Here is a 24,306-nt window from a genome sequence, read left to right as displayed (position 1 = left end):
AATTAAGTGACTTACCCATAGACACACAGTAAGGAAGTGACACAATTTTGTTGTTATTCTTCAGAGGCCCAGGGGCTTAAACTTTAGAGTGCAATGCTATTACAATAATAATAGTAGCACTTTACAAATATTATCTCATTTGATCCTCACTATAGCCCAGGTCTTGAAACTCACTATAGTCCAGTTCCTGTTATCATATCCATTTTACAGATGTGGAAAGTAAGGCAGATAGAGGTTAAGTGACTTGCCCAGGGTCACAAAGCTAGTAAGTGTTTGAGTGTGGATTCCTGATTGTAGTGGGGGCTGCTAGGTGGCGCAGTGCATAGAGTGCTGGGCCTAGAGTCTCATCTTCCTGAATGCAAATCTGACCTCAGATACTTATTTGCTGTGTGGCCCTGGACAAGTCACTTTGTTTGCCTCAGTTTCTTCATCTGTAACACGAGCTAGAGAAGAAAATAGCAGACTACTCTAGTATCTTTGCCAAGAAAACACTAAATGGTGTTATAGTCTGAAACAACTGAATAACAAAAACCTATCTGCCTCTATTAATTATTTGTTCTCTTTATTTCCTCTTCATTATTATTTATTCTGTCATCATCTACTAGAAGAACATGGAAATACATACTATTTTCCTTTTTTAAGTTTTAGAAGATTCTTCTTTAGAAGAATCCATTACCTATAAAATCACAACCTCGAGACAAACACACATTCTTCACAAAATCTCTGGGTAACCAACATAGCTTCCATAAGAACCAGGTGCTGACAATGCACTGATCTTAGAAATTCTTAGGATCTTAGAGCCATAAGGGACCTTAATGATCATATGGTTCAGCCTGTTCATTTTACAGATGAGGAAACTGAAGCCCAGAGAGATGACGCGACAAGCACAAAGTCACACAGGCACCAGTATCAGAGCCAAGATTTGAATCCAGCTCCTTTCCTTCCAAATCCAACACTCTGATACCATGCTGAGAGCACTGAATGACCAATAACCCTGTCTTGCTCAAGGAATGTATAACACTGAAAAGGTAATTTTCTCCTGAAGTTAGTATCCTAGCACCCAAACTCAAAGATTGTGATTCCCTATATGATAAAATGAAAAGCAAAACAAAAAATCCCATCGTGATTCTTTTCCTTCTGTTCCTGGTGACAAAACTCCAGGTGTAGGCATTTTCACAGGGACTCACTTACCTTTGAGCTGCATTTGTACAAAGGGTGACTGATAGAATCCACATAATGATGCCTCATGCAGCGCCCAGGGTCAGAGTCCATCATGAAGGCACTGTCCGTTTTGCTGTCTGTATCTCCCATGATTGCCAGCAGGGAGAGCATTGAAATTGATGCTGCTAATACATGATTTCTCATTGTTGGAAAAAAAATAAAATAAAATAAAAAATTCCCGGTAATAACAGCAGAGGGAGGTAGAGTATTACAAGGGAAAAAAAAAACACCTTCAAATCTCAGGACCTAGTTCTTTTCAGGCAAAATGCAAAATCTGGTCGAGGCCTCTCGGTTGTCATTGTCTTTTGGATACTGTGTTCCTTGGCACTGGGAGAAGGCAAAAAGGTTTGCTGCTTGTAATACTTCACGGCAACCCCTGCACAGCTGGAATGAAAATAGAAATCATCTGTCAGACATCAACTTTCCAAGAAACCAATAGGATTAGAGGACTGGAGATATAAAACTGGCAGGGACATTAGAGTCCAAGCCCTTCGTTTTACAGATGAGGAGACTGAGGACCAGGGAAGTTAAGTGACTTACTCACAAATACATAGGAAGTGATGCAAATAGAATTTGAACCTCAAACTCCAAAGCCAGTCTATTGTTATTGTTGTTGTTGTTATTTGTCTCATTACCATTATTCCCCCATTCTTATCTTTTTCTTTTTTTTTTCTTTTTAGGCAATTAAGGTTAAGTGACTTGCCCAGGGTCACACAGCTAGTAAGTGTCAAGTGTTTGGTCTGAGGCCAGATTTGAACTTAGGTCCTCCTGACTTCAGGGTCAGTGCTCTATCCATTGTGCCACCTAGCTGCCCCGATTCCTATCTTTTTCAATGGAATGGTAATTATAGTATAGTGCGTTATTATTTTGAACAACAACAAGAACAATGATGATGATAGTAATAAGATCCTGGCAATCTAAAAATATTTGATAGAACCAAAAGCCATTACTACAGTAGATCCTAAGTTCATCTCAAGGTACTTTTACCAAGTCCAAGTTACTTTAGTGATAGGGCTAAGCTGCCTTTAGGCTACAGCTCCCTTCCACCCCCAACCCTAAACTCCCAGTTAGTAATTCCCTGAGTATATTCATCCCAATCCAATGGCACACTTTAATTTAATGGGAGCATGTGGTTGTTTTAATTGGTTAAAAGCATATTCTTAAGAATGAGTATAATTTGTTCCCCATGTGAAAGACAAAATTTCTTTTATAGCCATGAATGTGAGTGAGTTGGGTGGTCTCATTTCTTTTCCTTTTGGATGTTTGTCCAGTTTCTCACTAAGCCATCAGTGACAGCCTCAACTCACCAGAGGTCTGGCTCTAAAAACCCTGAGAAAACAAGGAAGATGCAGGGTCAAAAGTAATGAGCAATCCCTTAGGGGTGGAATCACAGCTCTCACTCTCTATCAGTTAAACACTTCATTTTTTCCCATCTCTGTGTGTCCACCCACCTAATGTTTCACTTCTGTTATTGTCTCTAATCTGTGTGCCATCCACTTAGATGAGATGCTACATCTGAAATATACATTTTGCTTCATGTTGCACCCCGGTGCATCTTAAAATTCCTAAAAGGAAACATGTATGGTGTGTGTGAGCCAAATCCCACATTTCTGCAGATTCCCTTTATTCTGAATGCATGTAGGAATTTGGAAGGGCAAATGATGAGCAGAGAAAAGCCTCCTCCTTGATGTCATTACAAGTTCATTTGTCACAAGGAGAAGAGGACAGAAGTCTCCCAAAATTGTTTCACTCTAAAACCCTCATGCTGCATGGGAAGTACGGGTGCCACAAAACAAAAAGAAGCCAGATTATATACCAAATATTAAAAATATTTTCAAAAGTTTGGGAAATTTAGGGGCTGTGACATTATGTCCTAAGTAAAAGAGCATAGTAATGACAAGTTTAGTCTTCATGAAACACTTGAGACAGATGATTTTAATTTTATTCCTTATTGAGGGTAGAAAATAGTTCCCACTATATGGATAACAAAAATTATCAAGGCATAATGCCAATGGGGCCAAAATCACAGGTTCTATCCTTTTGATAAGCTAGTTAACTTTGCTTTGCAAAGGACAACCTTGGTTAGGGGCGACAGTCTGAGTTCTGACCAGCCATTTCCTATATATGGAACAGTGATGACAGTGTAACAGTATGGATGGCTCAGGGTAAAGTATCGAATATTTTGAATTGAATTTTCAACATTGGGGGAAAAGCCCTTTATCAGGTGTATTATAGATGGGATCCACATCTTGGGTAAAGGTTGTACTCTTGAGGTCCTTTCTAATCTAGTAGAAATTCTGGCAACCTAGAACAAATTCATTTGGGGGAAGAGAAGGAGTCTAGTCACAGACAATATAACCCAGTCCACATCTTTCCCTAATATCCTGGGAGGAGAAAGTTGGGAGACGTGACAGTGTGTAGAAAAGACAATGGAGAAAAGTGGGACTTAAGAGAGGGTTGCTTCAGTAATGGGTTCCTCAAGGTTAGCAGCCCAGGGCTAAGCAAGGTAGCAGGATTATTTGAGATGAAGACGCAAGGGGCCAACTTTGATGTAGGCTGTACAGATAAGGAAACATAGCATGGGAAACAAGGTCATCTTCTGTGTGTTAGTACCCTTAGCCAAGGTCCTGGTTGCCCTATCCTAGTCATGGCTCTGTATCCAACTCTGATTATATGGTTCTATGCATCCTGCAGATTCTCCTGTTTGATAATAACATTGTGTTGATTGCGTCAAGATCTAGGACATTGTAGATCTTTATGGAAAAGATCAATAATAATGAAAATAACCTTGGTCTATCTAAAAACACAGGAAAAACCAAAAGGATAAATAACTTACCAGTGCTGATTATATAGTAGGTGCTTAATAGATGTTTATTGATTGAATGATTGAAGACAATCTATTGCCCAGATTTCAACATGAATTTGGTTGGATGCCTTATATATCTTGTCCAATAGTATGCTTCTCTGGAACAAACTGTACAGATGGACAATAAATTGGGTTTAGAGTTGACAATGTGAAGGGGAATGGGTTCATTTGCTTTTGGGAAATCACATATCTCTTTTACTGACACCTAAGCTTCAAATGAAATCTTTTTGAATTTGGATAATGTTATTTGTAGAAATGGGAAGAAACCAGTTCTGATAGAATTTCTGAGATAGTAGCCCCTTAGAGAAAAGTATTTAGAAACAAGATGGTTTTGAGAAGACCTGAGGAAAAAAGCTGTCTTCAAATAACAAATATTACTGAAGGCAAAAATGTCTGAAATATCTTATTTCTCAGTAGCTAACATATAATTAATTATGAGGATTTTAAGTTGGTAGTTGGAAAACTGATAATTAGGACTTTTGGTAAACATGGGACAATTGTATATTGCCTATTTGTAGTTTATCTGAAAGAAACGTGAATTTGGAGTTCTCACTCTAAGACAGAGGTGGGTCATTTCGAGTCAGAAGAAGAATAAATAGATAAGTAAAGAGAAAGAAGATGAGGAATAAGACAAAAACCAAGCAAAAACTGCATCAAGTAGGATGCTTGAAAGAACCAGAGTGGAGGAGAGCTAAGCCCAACTGAGCCTGAATAAATGGAAAGCTCAGTACTTCGACTTCTCTCTGCTACTTTGAAGGATTTTGAGCCTAGTAGAGTGGGTGGCTCATAGAAAAGTAATCAAAATGAAGGCTGAAAAAGGCAATGCTGAGATGTCTAGAATGAGACAGGCTTTGTATCTGTGGGCAGGATAGAAGGAGGGGGAAATCTGTGCTGATTGGAAGGACAGCCCTATTGACTGAAAGGGCTGATTGGAAGAAAAATAATGTTGCTGGTAGCTGATTGGAGGAACAACAATTTCTGCTGCTTAACAGAGAAGAAGGGGATTTCTCTTTACTAACTCCTATGGATGAGATTTGTCTAATGGGAGACATATTGACAAAGGCTCAGGAACTAGAGTTGTGAGTAATAGACTTGTATCAACTACATAATAATTATTCCTAATATCCTGATAGAGAGAGTCATGGATGGCAGTTTGGCCACCAATATGAATACAAGTTGGGTGAACTAGCCAGCCCAAAGAGAGTAGAGAGAAAAGTTGGTAGGTATGGCTACTTAGAATCTTGTAGAGCCACCCCTGTATTACACTAGCATTTCACTGCTGTTGCTGTTATGTGAAAGTGAGGTGGGGAACACCATTGTCTCTGAAGAATTAAAACTGAATATTACATAGAGGGCATTGGAGAAGCACATGGTGGGTTTGAGCAGGTGGCAATCAATGATGAAGAAGGAACTCTGAAGAGGAACAGGCATAAAAGATATCAAGGAATGGTATGTCAGGAAGGGAAGAGCAAGGGATGACAAGCAGGCAGCCAGAGTATTTCATGATTACCTTCATAATGCCACAAGAAATCCTAGAAAGCCTCTAGCATATGAAGTCGACCCTCAGTGGTAAACTTTGGGAATGATATGAACAAGATCCAAATAGGATGTGCAGGCAATCTGTAGAATTGGAGGGGATTCTTTAAATGATGAGATCACAGACTGAATACTTGAGTGTCCTCCTACTCTTGGGGAATTTCTGCATGGAATAAAATGAATGGGAAATGGGGGAAAAAAGTACATTTATTAAGTGCTCAGTATTTGCAGAGTACTGTGCTAGGTCCTGGAGATAAGAATAGAGAAGATGGTTCCTATTCTCAATATAATTCTAATAGAGGAAGATAACATATAAAGGAGTTTTCAGCTGCAAGGTAGATGGAAGGACCAAGTGGTCCTTAAAGTGTGGCCAGGCAGGTGGTAATGCATCTTTTTTAGTTAGTTACACGAATAGTGTAATATCAGTTTCTGATGTTAAATCATCTGATGGTGCCAAGGACTTTGGCACTGAGAACTTTCTTTTCTGAGTCTTCGGTATTATATTCATGTACAGAGGAACACACAATTCAGCATTACATTTTGGAGAGTATATCTTTATTCATATTAATAATATATCTTTATTCAGATTAATCACAGTTTCTATTTTGATTAATTCATTCAATTGGAATTAACCATAGTTACATGTTGCAAGTTTGGGGACTCTGCAGAAGTTATACTCTATTTCCTCTCTGATTGCCCACTTAGAGTTTTTCCTTACACATTATATTGAATTAAATTTAATTCAACAAGCATCTATTATGTATAAGACTCTTTGCTAGGCACTGGGGATACAAAAGCAATACCAAATAGTCCCTGCCCTTAAAGAGCTTACATTCTACTGAGGGTTCAAGGACTTTCTTACTCAAATGATGAAGGTTTTTGTTTGTTTCTATCTTAGAGGGATATAGTATTAATGCCCTTCACATAGATTTAAGTCCTACTTACATTTTCCTAATGATTACCTACCTCTACTGAATTTTAATTGCTCCAAGAAAAAGAAGATATCCAATTTATTCTATTTTTTTTGGACTATGCATGTTGTCCTTCCTCTATGATTAGCAATAGGAGTAGAGAGAAGATGCATGAGTAAGATCCCTTGTTTGCTCTCGATCCATACCATTACCTTTTCTTAAATAATAATTATCATAGCTACAGCTAGTTCTGTCTCAAAAAATAGCAAGGCCAAAGTAGGGCCCAAGGACATTGGTTTCAGCTCCTTGTCTAGGGGCTTTACGAGATGACTGGTAATAAAGCAGAATGGAATGAAATTGATTGTGATTTAGATTTAACTTTATGTTCAAAATTTCTATTTAAAAAGTATTCTTTAAGTTTAGATGTTGATATGAAAGAATCTAGATGATTCCAGCTCTCCTATAAACAACCTTGTAAAGATCTAAAAGGAGATGAGTCAGAGTTGTCATGGCAATAGTCACAAGAATGAGAAATAAAAAGTAAGAACTGTGATCAGGATCTGGGTTAGGTGAAGAGGACAGTGAAGTCAGATTAGACCACTTTAATTATGGTTTAGTAATGTTAATCATATTCTCTTTCTTTCAATATTACTTTTTTTTTAAGAGTGAGATGGGGGGCAATAAGGGAAAATTATAAGAGCAAATTTTGGAGGGAAAATACAATTAACAATCATGCAAATAGTATGAATTCACCCATAAAGTAGAGGGCAGTATCAAAATGAATTAGAATGCAGAATTCAGCAGTATATAATTTACAATAAATGCACATGAAGCATAAAGATTTATACAGTTAAAATGAGGGGTTGAAATTGAATTTATTATATCTCAGATAAATACAAAATAGCAAGGGAGTGGTTATCAGAATTATGGTCTCATTCAAAGCAACAGTAAAACTTGATATATTTAAAACAATGAAATTAGTTTATTCTTAAAGGAATCATAAATAATAAAGTAATGTCTATATTAATATAAATGTGTATATATCTATATGGTCAGACAGACAGACAGAGAAAGAGAGAGAGAGAAAGAGAGAGAGAGAGCGAGTACCAAAAGTCTTAGAGCAGTTTGAAGTTTTGATACCTTAAAACCATTAGCTTTGATAGCTTAAAACTGCACTAAGACTTTTAGGACCACCTGTATGTGCATGTGCATGTGTATGTGTATGTGTATGTGTATGTGTGTATGTGTGTATATATGTGTACATATGTATATATATATATGTAATATATATATATATATATATATATATATATATATGTGCATTGAAATACAGAGAGAAGAGAGACAAAAAAACTATGATAATTGGGGATCTCAATACACCTCTTTCAGACCTAGACCAATCTAACATAAAAGATAAATACGAAATAAACAAAAGATTGGAATATAAATTTTAGAAAAGTTAGATATGATTGATCTCTGGAGATTATTAAATAGAATATGAAAGGAGTATATTTATATATTAGCTGTGTATCATACCTCTACAAAAATGGACCCTGTGCTAGGGTATGAAAATCTCACAAGCAAATGTGAAAAAATAGAAATTTTAATCAAATTCTTACAAAGCAATAATGCACAAAAAATAAAGGGCATCTGAAGAAAGCCTTCAAATTTAAATGGAGTCTAAATAATATAATCATAAAGAATATGTGGGTCAGAGAACATAGAAACAATAGATGATTTCATCACAAGAGTGAGACATTATGCCAAAACTTTTGGAGTGCAGCCAAAGAAACCATTAGGAGGAAATTTATGTCTCTAAACACTTTGATCAACATAAGAGAGAAAGGACATACAAACAAATGAGACATGAAACTGAAAAAAAAATTAGAAAATCAATAAATCAAAACCTTAAGTATGAAAACTCTGAAAATCAAAATATATAAATAAAATTGAAAAATAAAAAAAACTAATTAATAAGTAAAATGTACTGTTCTGCTGTTTAGTTATTATGAATGACTTTGGACTCAGAAAAGAGATAAGGAAAAGTATTACCCTACTTCACCTAGTTATAGAGATGTAGACTATGGACAAGTGATGTTGCATGTACTGTCAGACATAGTTGCTGTTTCAGTTGTTTTTCCTTAACTAATTTTCTTTGTTGTAAGGGAAGATTTGTGTGGAGATGGGGTGTGAATATGGGTGTGGATGTAAGTTTAGTGGTGGTGTATATATAGAAAAGAATGTGATTTAAAAACTAAAGACTTCAATAAAACTAAAATAAATTTTAAGTATACTGTTATTGTAAAATAATAAGCCCCTTAACCTAGGGCAGTTTATCTCTCAGGTCATTCCTGGTAACAATAAACTCTGAGCAATAATAACAGTTCTTGTTCTGGAAAAGAGATCTTTCCAAGCAAGGGAAGGAATCACAGAGAAGATCTGGAGAAGACATAGTGTCAGTTGCAAGAAAAAATGTGTTCTTTCTCTTCTGAAAGAAATTACAGAAACTTTGACACTAAGCTTGCCTTACACACAGTAGACTCAATAAGCACTAGTTGAATGAATGAGAGAAGAAATAAATTGCCCCAGGGTCATTCAAACATCTCATGAGAGGTAAATCATAAGGAGTAGCCTAATCAAAGCCTGTATATAAAATTTTACTGAAAAAATAGAAGCCATATCCCATAAGCTCCCTTTCTTTTCCTATTCCATACCTCAAAACTTCTTCATAAAATCAACCATTCTTGCCTCCTTTGTGACAGTATTTGAGGAAGAGCTGACCTTTCTCTTTGCCAAAGCCAACCTATCTCCCGTTCTCTCTTCCAGTGTCTTCCAGTCATTTAATCCCCTTCTGCATCATCAAGGAGTTTGACCCTATTCTTTCTTTAATCTTCAATCTCTCCTAATCCACTGTCTCCTATTCTGTCCATTCTTAAAGCAACAATGACCTGCTACTTTATCCTGCTATTCTCCCAAGTTATCATACTTTATCTATTCTTCCCTTTCCAAACTAAACTCTCAGAGTCACATATACTCTTTGTCTCTGTTTCCCGACCTCCCATTAACTTCTCAACCCCTTACATTCTGTATTCTAATGCTACCAAATGAACCAACATTTCTTCTCTCTAAGATTACCAATGACCCGATCACTATGAACTTCAGTGATCAGTCTTATTCTCCTTGGCCCATCTATAGCCTTTGAAATTGTTAACTACCTCATGACCCTTTCTTCCTTTGATTTTCATGACAATGCTCTCTTTGTTCTCTTACCAGCACAACTGCCCCTTTTCTGTCTCTTAATTGCCTGTAATATCTGTAATATCTATCTGTAATATCTAAGGGCATGTGTCTCACAAGATTTTGTCTTAAGCCCTCTTGTCCTCTCTTTTTATTATCTCATCTCATGGGATAACTTATCTCTACACAGATGACTCTGCAAAGTAATCATTAATCTCTTTTAACAACAATCCAGTCTCAATATCAACTGTCTAATGAACATCTCCATCTGGGTGCTACATAGGCAGCTCAAATTCAAACTGTCAAAAAAAAAAAAGAAAGAAAAAAGAAAACAAGCATATTACCTTCTCCACTAAACTGCTTCTCAAAAATCCCTTTTTCCTATTGAGGGTACCAACATCCTCTCAATCAGACAGGCGTGTAACTATAGAATCATCTTCTTCTTTATCCCCTATAACCCATCAGGTGCTAGATCTTCTTGATTTGAAGATTTTTTCCACATTTATCCACTTATCCCCATTCCCCACCACATAGATACTTCCCTAGTTCAGAACTAGGACTGACCTGTACTTCCCAGGCCTGGACTAGTGTAATGGCCTCGTAATTGGTCTCTTTGATCCCAGAATCCTTCTTCTCCACAACCACCATCTTCCTAAGGCACAGATCTCAACATATTACTCCCCTGCTAAAAGATCTTCAATGGCTTCCTATTACCTCTAGGATAAAATAAAATCTCAATCTGATGTTCAAGGCCCTCTACTGTCTGACCACCATCTTCCTCTCCAATATTGTTTTATATCACTTTCTTTTATACACTCCAAATTCTAACCAAACTAACATATTAGCTGTTTGGTGAACCTAACAAGGCATCCTAGCTCCAGGCCTTCACACTGGCTGTTGCCTATACCTGGAACACGCTTAGTTTCCACCTCTACCTTTTAGGGTTACTTCTTCCTTAAAGGATTAACTCAGCTCCTACAGAAGTATTTTCCGATGGCTCCCAGTTTTTAATGCTTTCACTCTGCTCAAATTACAGTCACGAGTGTTCAAGTTCAGACTGAGGTGAGGCTGGTGGAGAAAGCTAAGGACAACAAAAAGCATATGCACCATTTGTATCTAGTTCTATATTTTGTTATACTGTGTTCTATGTGTATATGAGGAATATTCCAAAACTTTCTAGCTATCAAAGCTTACAACTACACTAAGGCTTTTGGAACACCATGTATGAAAGCCATATGGGGATGGGAAGAGAAAAGCAAAAGAGGGAATTGGACTGTCCCAGGTGATTGGGACAACAACAAATCGGGGCTCAATTCCCATTTTACTTACCTTTTTTTTTCTTCCAAAAAGAAAATAACAAAGAAAAAAAAAGAACAAAAGAAAGAAAAGAAATTGATCTTGATGAATTCATGTCATCTGGCCTATATCCTGGACAGATATGATTGCTGAGCCATGCTAAGTGATCTTTAAATATTGTGTAGACTGAAATAAATATTTTTATATTGGAGGAAGGCAAATATTATCTCAATTTTTAAAAAGTGGAAGAGAATGATGTTGACAAGTGATAAGCCAGTTAACTTACCTCCAATTTCGATAATATTATTAATGGGAGGCAAAGTGGCATACTAGGTAAAGAGATTTAAATTTTTTTTTTTTGGTGAGGCAATTAGGTTTAAGTGACTTTCCCAGAGTCACACAGCTAGTGAGTGTTATGTGTCTGAGCCTGGATTTGAACTCAACTCCTCTTGACTCCAAGGCCAGAGCTCTATCCATGGAGCCACCAAGCTGCCCCAGTGGCATAGTAGATAGAGAGGTGACCTTGAATCCATGAACCCTCAGGTTTAATTCCCTTCTCTGATTTATACTGCCTGGGTGACTCTTAGGATGGCACTCAACTTTGCAGTGCTCTAGTCAATTCTTTAAGAATTAGGTTCCAGAGAAAGTACAACTGAATTCACAGAGGGAGTTTCTTCACTTGGTCTTCCCCATGTCAGGGAAATTTCAGATCTAGTCCTGATTGCTATTAGTAAAGGAAGAGTTAGTGAATATCTATAAAAGGGAGGGGTGATAGTAAAGAACAACCATAACTTCAATGAGGACAGATTATGCCAGAATTATCTCATTTTGATTTTGGACAAGGTTATTAGACTGGCAAGTTTGGGGAATGGTGTAGATGGAGTCTGCCTAGATTTTATTAAAGCATTTGATAAAGTCTCTTATGTTATTCTTGGGGAAAAGATGGAAAGATAGGAATAGTGAAATTATTTGGATTAAGTGGATTAAGAGCTGTTCAATTGGTTGGACCCAAAAAGTAATGGTTACTAATGGCTCAATACCAACTTGGAACCAAGAAACAAGTTGAACCAACTTGGATGATTCTATAGTTACAAGCCTGTCCGATTAGGAGGATGTTGGTACCCTCAGTACATCATTATTACATTTTCAGATGACCCAGAGTGGGAAGATAGTACATTGGACAAAAGAGGCAAGAAAAACAAAGATCTTTACAGGTCAAATCTTTTCATTAGGTCAAATATGATGAGATGAAATTTAGTAATGATAAATGTAAATACTTATGCTAGAAATTTTTTAAAAAGCTGTTTCATAGGTATAACACAGAGAAGCCATGGCTAGACAACATAGCATAGTTGAAAGAAGCCTGGAGGTTAGGAAGGTGTTCTAACAGTGCCTCTGATACATACTGATGCTTTGACCATGACTGAGTTGCACCAGGCAACTTTCTAAAATCGTAGACCAATTATAGACTAGCTGCTAGTTGGAAGCAATAGATGTATTTTCACACTGGGAAATCCCATACTGATGAATGATATGTAAAAACTAATCTATCTATCCATCTATCATATGTATATATAACTATATGTTAGGAGTAACATATATTATATGACACAATATTTATGTTACACAATAGGACTAACATGTGTAATATATCATATAATATATATAATATCTTAGATGACATAACAGGACTAACATATATCACCGTATATAACATATAATATCTTATATCACATAATAGCACCTACATAATGTACTACATCATATGTCATATATTATCTTATATGAAATAGGATATTATATGTTAGTCCTAACCTATTCGTCATCATGGGAGTCATGTATATACGTATGTGTGTATAGATGTGTGTATACATCTACATATATATGCATATGAGTATATCTGCAATACGTATACATACACATACATCTATACTTATGTATGTATGTATGTATTATGTATGTATATATGTATGTATACATGTAGAGGATCCAAGACATTGATCCCGTCCCTCTCTTTAGAGACTTTGCAGGAATTTCCCTAAAGTGAGATCTAGGACTGTTTTTCTCTTGATTGAACTGAGATACCTTTCTCCCAGTGGGAGAGCTCATTTACTCTGTATATTATCTGGTATATGTTCTCCTCTGTATACCTTCTTTGATTTATGCTTGTTATCAACTCTGTGGATGGAGAGGAAATAAGATGTCACAACTGTTTGTGGAGTGAATGAGAGTAGGTCATAGGATGTCTAGGATGACACCAAAGTTGGGAGCATGATCAGTCAGTCAATAAACATTTATTAAGCACTTTCTACATGCCAGGCACTGTGCTAAAAAGGTACAAAAGGGATTTTTAAAAGGGCAAAAGACTGTCCCTGCCCTCAAGGATCTCACAATCTGATTAGAGAAGGTAGCACATAAAATAAAAAGAAACTGACAAGTTAGGGAAGTGGATACCTGCAACCAGGTGGGAAATGATGAGGTGGCTTCACTGGGCCCTCACCTTAAAGGGAGGATCTGGGAGGAACTCTTTGATGTCCACCCTCCATCCTCTTGAATGTAACTGATCTCCTGGAGGGTCCCAAGGCCAGGGGAATATTGAGAAAGTTTGAGTTCAAAGCTGATTCAGTCTTGCTGGAGGTTGTTATTGGAGACTTATCCAAGAGGTAAGTCTGGGTGATTGAAAGAATGGTGGTACCTTCAACAGTAACAGGGAGTTTCAGAAGCGGGGAGGATGGAGACAGGGTGATGAATACAATAAACTGTTTAGGGTTCAAGTTATAACTGTGACACATACTGGGCTGTGTGACCAGGGGTGTGACATTTGATATTTCTGTGCTCTAGACAGTTCTCCAAGACCATAAACTACAGAACAGTTGTGGTTCTAGATTGGTATAGGGAATTTCCCACTAATAAAACCATAGGTCCATAATATAAAACAAACAAACAAACAAACAAACCAAAAACTGAAAAAACTAAAAAAAGACCCACAAACTTGTTCATAGTCTCAAATAAAACTTCTTAATCTTTTTTTCCACTTCAGAGATAGGAGACTCAACCTAGAAGTGCTTAACAAAGAGGACATAAAAGGAAGATGGTACGGTTTGGGTTAGTAATCAGTGGCCATTCAGTACTTGGAGGCAAGACTGTTTCCCTACCAGTAAGAGTCAATTTTCCTTAAAAACTCCAAAGCCTCAGCATTTTAGTTCTGGTGTTACTTTAAAATCTGAAATAGGAGTACTCTACAACCATGTGAAAGTTTCTGACAAAGAGAAAGCATGCCACAAGATAGAAGGCTGTTTCAAAGTGAAAAGGTAAGAAGAATCCAGGGCAATTTAAGATTGGTGTTTCTTGCTGTAAGCACTCAAATGTAATGCACCAGTACTCTTGATTTTAGAGAAGAAATAAAAAGATTCAGAGCAGAGGAAATGCTAAAATGGGGCAGGGAATGGAAGGAGAGCCATTCACAGAAATAACATAGTGTGAAATAAGTCATATGATATCTAAGGTGGATTCCAGGTCTGATGATTTTTGAATCTTTATTTTTTCTATTACTCTTGTTGTTATCCATTTATACAGCTTAGAAGGGCTAGTAAGTGGGCCAGAGCAAAATTAGCCAAAGTGAGCAAGAAAACAGATGCCAGGGTGGATCAAAGAGAATTTTAAGCAAATGTAAGCAAAAGCACTCTAAAGCCTTCCAAAGGAGAATGGTTGCCTTGGAAGGCAGCATGTTTTCCACCAATGTAAGTCTTTAAGTAGAGTCTGATTGGTAATTTGCCAGAGATACTGCTTTGTCTGGTTATGGATTAGACTAGATAATTCCACTGTCCATTCAATTTGAGATTCTGTGAACCAGTGATTTCAAATCTTGATTATGTGATACTCTGGGGTATATCCGATTATCTTCGATGTTACTATAAAAATTTCCAAATTAAATTAATTTTTAAGGAGGATTCGAGTCCCCCTCCAATGCTTCATTATGATACAGAGTTGCTTCTGCATACTTGATGCCTGTGCTAGCAGAGCTCAAGCTGGTAGAGCTTACCAGTCTGGAAAAGGCTCCTCAAGTACTAGTGTTATCTATGATATGTGAACCAACTGAAATCAATTCAGAGAGCTTATTACCAGGTTGGTCATAAGGTAATGACCTTTTTGGCCTCAGAGATTTTAAAAGAGCATGTACTATGTAATGGGGAGATTATGATCTATGTTGTTGGAAAGGAAACCCACATTGATGAAATCACAGATGTTTGAAGGCTTGAAGAAAATCAATCAATTGGAGTTAAAAGAAAAATTTTTAATGCCATATATTGTGAAAGCAAGTAATAGCAAGCTTCACAACCCAGAAATGTTGGGCATCTACATACTGTTCAGAGAGAGGAAGCTGCCATTTATGGCAATACTTCTTTATACATTTGTAGATACAGAATTCCACACACCAGACAAGACAATGAGTTGCAACCATCTATTGAGGTTGCATTTTAATATCTCTAACAAGAAGCCACTGTACTCAGAGGTAGTGCCTATTTTTTAGAACTACTCTCCAAGTGGTACTAATGGAAAAAAAAAGTCCAAACAACTGGTGCCCAGATTCCCCACCTGTTATCCATGAGTGGTATAGCATAACACAAGTTCACAAAGAGGCCTAGTCTCCTGGGTAAGAGTTTGTTTTATGCCCACAGGCTGGCTTTCATGCATGTTGACCTTCCAAACTGGCAGATGATACCATGCTGTACTCACATAATTTATTTCAGTGACAGGCTAAGCAAACTACAGAGTCCAAAGAGTGCCAAAGCTGGCCTCATCCTGGCTCTGACTCACCTGGCAATGGAAAGAGGAGGTTTGGTATTCACATCTTCCCCACAGACGGCTTTTAGCACTAATAAATGGAGGCTCCTCCTTCGGAAATTTTGAGTTTGGACGCTTATTCAGAATTGCCTTTAAAACCTGTTGCCCATCACTTTGGCTCTTCTTGATGGTGGCAACAGTGGATGAGATTTTTTTGAAATATCCAATTTTATATAATTCACTGAATTCAATTAATGTTTAATGTATAGAAGGCACTATGCTAGATGCTGAGCCTTTAAAGGTTTTTTTTTTTCTTGTTTTGTTTTGTTTTCTAAGATATATTCCTTGCCTTATTAAGGAGGGAATAGCATACACATTCAATTGGGTATGGAAATCTGTCTTAGCCTACAGGGAAATAGGGGGAGAAGGGGACAAGAGAGCAGGGAGATGATAGAGAGGAGGGCAGATTGGGAAAGGGGGTAATCAGAAGCAAATACTTCTGAGGAGGGACAGGGTCAAAAGAAAGAATAGAATAAATGGGAGGGCAGGATAGGATTAAGGGAAATAGAGTTAGTTTTTCACAACATGTCTACTATGGACATGTTTTGCATAACTGCACATGTACAACCTATATTGAGTTGCCTGCCTTTTCAATGAGGGTGGGTGGGGAGGGAGGAAGAGAGAAAATTTGAAACCTAAAGTTTTAAAAACACATGTTTTAAAAAAATGTTTTCACATGCAACTGGGAAATAAGAAATACAGGAAATCGGGTACAGAAGTCTATCCTGCTCTACAGGAAAATAGAAGGGGAAGGGAATAAGAGAAGGGGAGAGAGATAGAAGAGAGGACAGACTAGGGGAATGGATATTCAGAGTGCATGCCATCTTGGGGTGGGGGGAGGGGGGAGACGGGGTGAAAATTTGGAATTCAAAAACTTGTGGGAGTGAATGTTGAAAACTAAAAATAAATAAATTTGTATTAAAATTTTTTTTTAAATTTAAAAAAAGATATATTCCTTGCCTTAGAGGACTTACAGTAGGGTATATTGTACATATACGTTTTAAAGTATGATACAAGGAATTAGACTTCTCTCTGTCTCTCTACATATACATATACAAGCGCCTTCTACATATATGTGTATAAGTATGTAATATAAAATATATCGAAAGTACCTGTTTATTTTCTGAATTAGTGTTTCGAAACCAAAGGACAAGACTGACAATCAAGCTTAGAAATACTAAAGTTTTCCTCTGTTGCCTCTAAAGAATAAACTCTACAGAGAAACTGCAGGCCCCACATTTCTTATTGCAAGTGTAAGATACACATCTATTTGGGCGGGGGAGAGGGAGGGGTGATAACTCACTTTCTTATTCTTTCTGCTAAGCTCTTGTTGTGCCATGAGATAAGCTCTAAAGGATCAATTCAGATTTAACTTCCTTGAACCAATTTCTGTGTTGAGCAAATGACATGAGAAAACCATGTCCCCAGACATAGTGTCTATTCTGCTGTCGCTGGTATATGGTTTTGTTCATTTAATTTTTGAATAGAGAAGGAGATAGCTGATTATACTTACTCTTCCTACTGATTACACAAATATTATCCAGTGGTCTTCCATGTAGGTAGTTCCCAATGTGGTAACTCCCTCTACTAAGGCAGATTATAACCTCTTTGATTAAGACACAAGTCCTGGGGAGTTAGTTGTCTCCTGGGGTGGGGAACCCACCCACATGTGGCCTGGAGGCCACAGGTTCCCCACCTCTGTTAGGCACATGGAGGTTAAATGACTTGTCTAGGAGTACTTGACTACTAAATGTCATAATCTTTCTAACTTTCAATCCAGTCTTATCTGCTACTTGAATGTATATCACATAAGGGTAGACCTAAGAAACTGGGAATGTTTAGCCTAGAGGAGAAGATTCACAGAAAAAGGATGGGGGGAGGACAAAATAGTTCTTATGTAGAGGAGAGGAATTAGACCTGTTCTCTTTGGCTCCAGACCAGACACGATGAATGGAAGTTACAGAGAAATAAATTTAAGTTTGAGGTCAAGAAAAACTTCCTAACAATCAGAACTCCCCATAAAAAGCTCAGAATGAAAAATGCTATCCACCTCCAGAGAATCTACACTCTGAGTGTAGATTGAAGCATATTGTTTTTCACTTCCTTTATTTTTCTTGCCTTTTTTCCTCCCAACATGGCTGGAAATGTTTTGCATGACTTCACTTGTATAATAGGAATTGTATTGCTTGCCTTCTTGATGAGCGGGGGAGGAAGTAGAGGAATGGAGAGAATTTGGAACTGAAAATAAAAATTTTAAGTAAAAAAAAGGAACTCTCCATAAATGGAACAGGTTGTCTTGTAAAGGGGTGGTATCCTCCTTCCTGGAAATCTTCATACAAAGATTGAATGACCCTTGTCAGGTATGTTGTAGTCAGGAGTTTTTCAAATATATGTTGGGCTAGGTAGTCATTGAGGTCCTTCCAATTCTCCAATTCAATCATATTCCAATTATCTCTTCAACTAAACAAACTACTTTTAAAAATTTGGTCACTGGAAGAACAAAAAGGTGGTAATATATAGACCCATTTTTTACAATAAAATTAGAAAATCAAGGCAACAAGTGAAATTTGAGAGTACAAATTGCTAGCCATCTCCTTCCTAGGTACCCAGAGTCTTCTAGTTGGCTTTGGTTAAGCTAATGCCTCAAAAAAAAAAATAAATAAATGGGATGCCTTCTCCCATGGTGCTTAATTTATAAACTGCAAACAGCATGTTGGATTGTGTAAAGCATTTAGCACACTCAGTGAATGTTTTTTAATATTATTCCTACTGGTCTACATGTTTAGTAGCAGCCAAGACAGGGCTAAACGGTAACACAATGCTTGACAAGCCAAGGGGCTGGGGCTTCAAACAATGGCAGGCCCATTAGGCAGCAGCAGCTGTGGTCATTATTTTAGCCTAGACCCTGAGGTTCCCTTGAAACTGCTGCCCCCTCTCCCACAGCCATTCTTTCTTAGAATTCCACGTTTGGAAGGGACCTCAGTGACCGTCTAGTCAGACTCATACCTGAACAGGGATCGCGTCTACAATATTCCGGGCAAGCTAATAGGTAGGCTTTATTTGAATATCTGAAATGAGAGAAAGCTTACTTACTACCTCCAGAGAAAGCCTGGCCTATTTTTGGATAGTTCTAATTGCTAGGAAGTTTTTTACTGACATCACACCTAAATGTTCCTTTCCTACCAATTACACCTAGGTTCCAATTAGTGCAAACAATAGAGTTTTCCCTGAGGCGGTCACATTATTTGAATTCATGCTGCATCTTTCCATTGGGCTGGAAGCAATTACCACATTTTACATAATTATAACTTCCAATAGTGTCTGAATGTCCAAATAACTTCAACTACTACAGGGGATTCATTATTCACACTAATTGGGACTCAGCTGTACTACTAATTCTGACCTCTGGGAGCAAGCAGAATAATTCAAATCCCTCTCCTATGAGGCAGCTCTTCAAATACTTTAAAACAGCTATCATATCTTACCCTCTCCCCCTGTTGTCTTCCCTTGTCTTTGCTAAAATCCTCAGTTCTTTCAAACCCTTTCATTCGGCATCATTTCAAGCAATTTCAGCATCCAGGTGGCTTGTCTCTGGATTCTTGCCAGCTTATCAATGTCTTTTCTGATATAGTTCCATTTGGAGGAAAAAAAGACTCTCAGTATGAAACTGCTCTGCATAGAAAATGCGTAAAAATTATGGGACTTAAAATACTATTCTGCCTTAATGATAGCATTGACTATGTGTCTTCTCAAAGCCATCTCACCATAAATGGTAGCTTCAATTACTGCCATATTTGTCTTTGAGCAAAAGAAATTAAGAAAAGAGGGCAAAGATAAGGGAGGAGAAATTAATGAAGAAGATAGCGTGGAGAAATCATAATAAATAATACTCCTTATCAAATAAGGATGCTGAAAAAGAGACCATGAAGTGGAAGTTGTTTCTAGGCCTTTATACAACTGTCAAACATCTATTGGGGCAGTCTTCCTGGAGTCAGGAAGACTCATCTTCGTGAGTTCAAATCTGGCCTCAGGCACTTACTAGTTGTGTGACCCTGGGCAAGTCACTTAACCCTGTTTGCCTTAGTTTCCTCATCTGTAAAATAAGCTGGAGAAGGAAATGGCAAACAACTCCATTATCTTTGCCAAGAAAACTTCAAATAGGGCCACAAAGAATTGGGCACAATTACTACACATGTATAACCTGTATCGCGTTGCTTGCCTTCTCAATGAGGGTAGGTGGGGAGGGTGGAAGGGAGAAAATTTGGAACCCAAAATTTTAAAAACAGAAGTTAAAAAAAATTGTTTTCACATGCAACTGGGAAATAAGATATACATGCAATGGGGTATGGAAATCTATCCTGCCCTAAAGGAAAGTTGAAGGGGAAGGGGGATAAGAGAAGGGGTGGGGGAGAGATAAAAGGTAGGACAGATCAGGGGTATTCAGAGTGCACGCCATTTTGGGGTGGGGGAGAGGGATGAGATGGGGAGAAAATTTGGAACTCAAAATCTTGTGGAACTGAATGTTGAAAACTAAAAATAAATAAATTAACTTTTAAAAAAAGTATTGGGCACAACTGAAAATAACTTAGCAAGCATCTATCGCCTTGACATCTCCTATTTGGCCAGTGTTAAAAGTAATAAACATGGGTGGGGAGAAATTGAAATGGTCAAACCTAGATCTCTGGTTGAGACCTAACATCTCAATTGTCATGATTAGATCCAAGCTTTGAGGACATCACTTATTTTCATTCACAGGTCATTGTTTTATGGCAACTTATGCCTTCTTTTCTCTTTATTTCTCTTTTTCTCCTTCTAAATACTTGAACACAACTACTAAGCTCCTCCTCCTTTCCCCACTTTTCCTTTTCTCTAAGCTAAACATGTCCAGTTCTTTTAACTATTCCTCATATAAAATATACTCAAAACCTTTCTCCATCCTGGTTGGTCTTCTCTGGACACACTTTAGCTTATCAATGTTCTTCTTAAATATAAGTGCCTAGAACTGAAAATGATAATCAAGATGAGGTCTGACAAGAGCAGAGTACACCTCCATGTTCCTGAAAAGCATGCTTCTGCTAATTCAGCCCAAGATTGCATGAGTCGTATTGGCTGCTACATCATAGTATTGACACATAATAAGCTTGCAGTCCACCAAAACCCCAAGATCCTTTTCAGAAGGGCTGCTTCTTTATCCTTGTGTCCCCCATCTTCCATTTGTGGAGTTGATTTTTGGTACCCAAGGGCAAGACTTTACATTTATGCTTATTGAATTTCATTTCATTAAATATTGCCCACAGCTTTAATCTATCAAGATCTTTTTGGATCCTGACTCTGTCATCCAGTATGTTGGCCATCCCTCCCAGCTTTGTGACACCTGCAAATTCGATGAGTATGCTATGTAAACTCTTATCCAGATCATTGCTCAAAATGTTAAATAGCACAGAGAAAAACTGATCAGTGGGGACACTCCTCTGGTGACCTCCTGCCAGGTTAATATCGACCCATTAACAACTACTCTTTGCCCATTTCTCAGTCTATCATTGTTGTCATCTAATCTCATAGTTCTCAATCTTTTTAGGGAAACACAGCAATACTCTACATCTAGCAGATACACAAAATACAAGTAATACACAATTCTGATATTGGGTAGTGCTACATTCCTCTTGGTGACATTCTCCTACATTTGGTATGTTTTTGTTTTCACGTATTTCCAGCTGCACCAGTAATGTCTCATTCATGAAGCCAAACCTTTGTGAAGCTGTTTTTTTTGGCGATTGCTGTGATAAAGGCAAGTTTCATATGAAAATTGACTTGGACCAGAAATGAGGATAGTAGTGTCTAATTTTATTCCAAGATTTGAGAAGCTGTGCACTGCCCAACAAAAGCACACATCCCATTAGTAACTGTGATTATTTAAGAATAGAATTTTTCTTTTCAATTTGTGTGTATTAGTTTCTAAAATGGCTACTAAATGCTAGGACATAAATAGTTACTAGGTTGTTTGGGCTTAACTACTTAAATGAAGTCATTAAGTTTTTCTCTTTGGTCCAGCAGTGCCATGAAAAAATTGCTGAGATGCTAAGAGCACTGAGAACAGAGAAAGTTGGGGAATATCTGGTTTAATCCATATCTTTCTATTTTTTCCACAAGAACAGTATTAGATATTTCAACCCAAGATTTGTTAAAATTTAAGCAAACTATATCTATAGCATTCCCCTCAACTGCTAATTTGGTAATCTGGTAAAAAAAAAAAAGGAAATGAGGTTAATGTAGCATGACTTGATCATGTTGAACCCACGCTGGCTCTTTGTAATCACTGCTTTGCTTTCTAGATTTTGCCAACAATTTCTTTAATGATACTCTCAGTAACTTCTCTGATAGAACCCCTAGTTTCTCGTGCTTGTTGCCTAAATTTTGAGTATAGACATTTGAGATCATGAGTTTTACTACTGTCTCCTTTCTTGGATTTTATCTCCTGTGAATTTCTGGGTATCAGGTGTTATTCTTTTTCCTTATTTGAATGTCCTCCCTATGGTATTTAATTGAATACATCTGAGAATCTACACAAACAATATCTCCCCCCCCCCATCTTTTTTAGCTTGAAGCCTCTAAATTAGATTTGCAGAACACTTGGCAAATACATTCTCATCTGTCTTTGTTAGTCATCTTCTGTCATTGGCTAAAATCTGTCAACCCTGCATTGTTAGCTTGAAATATAAATCCTATTCTCAAACACTGCCTTCTTAGTCACTTCTTTGGCTTGACCCTATTCTCCCTTCATCTTTATAAATCGGCCTTCCACTTATTTTTAATTTCTCTCTCTACTGGACCATTCCTACTGAATACAAACATATCAAGTCTCTCCCATCCTGAAAAACCCCTCACCTGATCTTTCCATCCCTGCTAACTATTGTCTTATATCTCTCTGCCTTTTGTAGCTAAACTACTCAAAAGGCCATCTACAATAGGTGCCTCCACTTCCTCTCCTACTTTCTTTCTTTCCTTTTTTTTTTTAAAGGCGATTAGGATTAAGTGACTTGCCCAGGGTCACACAGCTAGTGAGTGTCAAGCATTTGGTCTGAGGCCGGATTTGAATTCAGATCCTCCTGACTTCAGAGCTTGTGCTCTATCTACTGCGACACCTAGCTGCCCCTCCTACTTTCTTTTTCACCTTTTACAATCCACAAATAAGGTTTACAACCTTATCATTACACTGAAATAGCTCTCTCCAAAGTCACCAGTGATCTCTTAGTTGCCAAATTCAAAGGCCTTTTCTTAATCCTCATTCTCCTTGACCTTTCAGCAGCCTTTGACACTATTGATCACCTTCTCCTCCTTAATAGCCTTTTCTCTCTAGGTTTTTAGGACACCAATCTCTCCTGGTTCTCCTCCTACCTATCTGACTGCTCCTTCTCTGTCTCCTTTGCTGGATCCTCTTCCAGATCACACCTTCTAATTGTGTCTCTCAGGCTTCTTTTGTACTGGGCTCTCTTCACTCTCTACACTATTTCACTTGGAGATCTCATCAGCTCCTATGGATTTAATGATCATTTCCATGCTGATGGTTCTTGAATCTATATAACATGCTCTAACCTCTCTGCTGAGCTCCAATTTAACATTTTCAACTGTCTTTTAGACACTTCAAACTTTCTGTCCTGTGGACGACTTAAACGAAACAGTCCAAAACAAAACCCCTTATCTTCCCCCTAATTCTTCCCCCCATTCCTGCTTTCCCTTATTATCATCCTCCCAGTCCTTTAGGATCACAACCTACATGTTATCCTCAACTCCTCACTGTCTGTCATGCTCCATATTCAACCTATTGTCAAGGCCTGTCCATTTCGCTTCTGCGATATCACTCATATATGCCCCCTTCTCTCCTCTGATGCTGTCACCACCCTTGTGCTGGCCCTCATCACCTCACACCTGCACCATCACAATAATCTGCTGGTGGGTCTGCTTGCCTCAAGTCTGTCTTCTCCATCTGAACATGTCACTCCCCTACTTGATAAACTTCAGTGATTTCCTATTACCTCCATGATTAAATACTAAATGCTCTGTTTGACCTTCAAAGCCCTTCATAACCTCACCCCCTCCTACTTTTCTATTCTCCTTATACCTTATTCCCTTCCACATACTTTTCAGTCCAATGATACTGGCCTTCTTGTTGTTTCTTGAACAAGATACTTCATCTTTTGTCTGTAGGCATTTTTTCTGTCTGTTCTCCATGCCTAGAATGCTCTCCTTTTTCAACTCCATCGTTAACTTCCCTGGCTTCCTTTAAGTACCAACTAATATTCCATCTTTAATATATATATATTAATTCTAATGCCTTATCTCTGTTAATTATTTCCTATTTATCCTGTATATAGCATGCTTTGCATGTATTTGTTT

The 24,306-nt window shown here is 37.7% G+C and overlaps 1 protein-coding gene across 2 annotated transcripts in view; it reads right to left on the bottom strand.

The window, feature by feature from the left end:
- NDP (norrin cystine knot growth factor NDP) overlaps nucleotides 1-24,306 on the bottom strand; it is a 55,747-nt gene that overhangs the window by 19,445 nt on the left and 11,996 nt on the right. The window contains exons 2-3 of one of the 2 annotated variants that reach the window (XM_020995963.2): nucleotides 4,058-4,195; nucleotides 1,192-1,605 (exon numbers count right to left, since the gene is read on the bottom strand). In XM_020995963.2, coding sequence (XP_020851622.1) covers nucleotides 1,192-1,365 — 174 coding nt within the window. In that variant the 5' untranslated portion in view covers nucleotides 1,366-1,605; nucleotides 4,058-4,195. The remainder of the gene's footprint in view (nucleotides 1-1,191; nucleotides 1,606-4,057; nucleotides 4,196-24,306) is intronic. The other variant, XM_020995962.2, reaches the window with a different exon arrangement.

The sequence above is a fragment of the Phascolarctos cinereus genome, unplaced genomic scaffold (genome assembly GCF_003287225.1).
Source record: "Phascolarctos cinereus isolate Bilbo 61053 unplaced genomic scaffold, phaCin_HiC Scaffold_726;HRSCAF=1367, whole genome shotgun sequence".
NCBI classification, from domain to species: Eukaryota; Metazoa; Chordata; class Mammalia; order Diprotodontia; family Phascolarctidae; genus Phascolarctos; species Phascolarctos cinereus.
The sequence above is the reverse complement of the archived record's forward strand: the minus strand, read 5'-3'. Positions and strand labels throughout refer to the sequence as shown.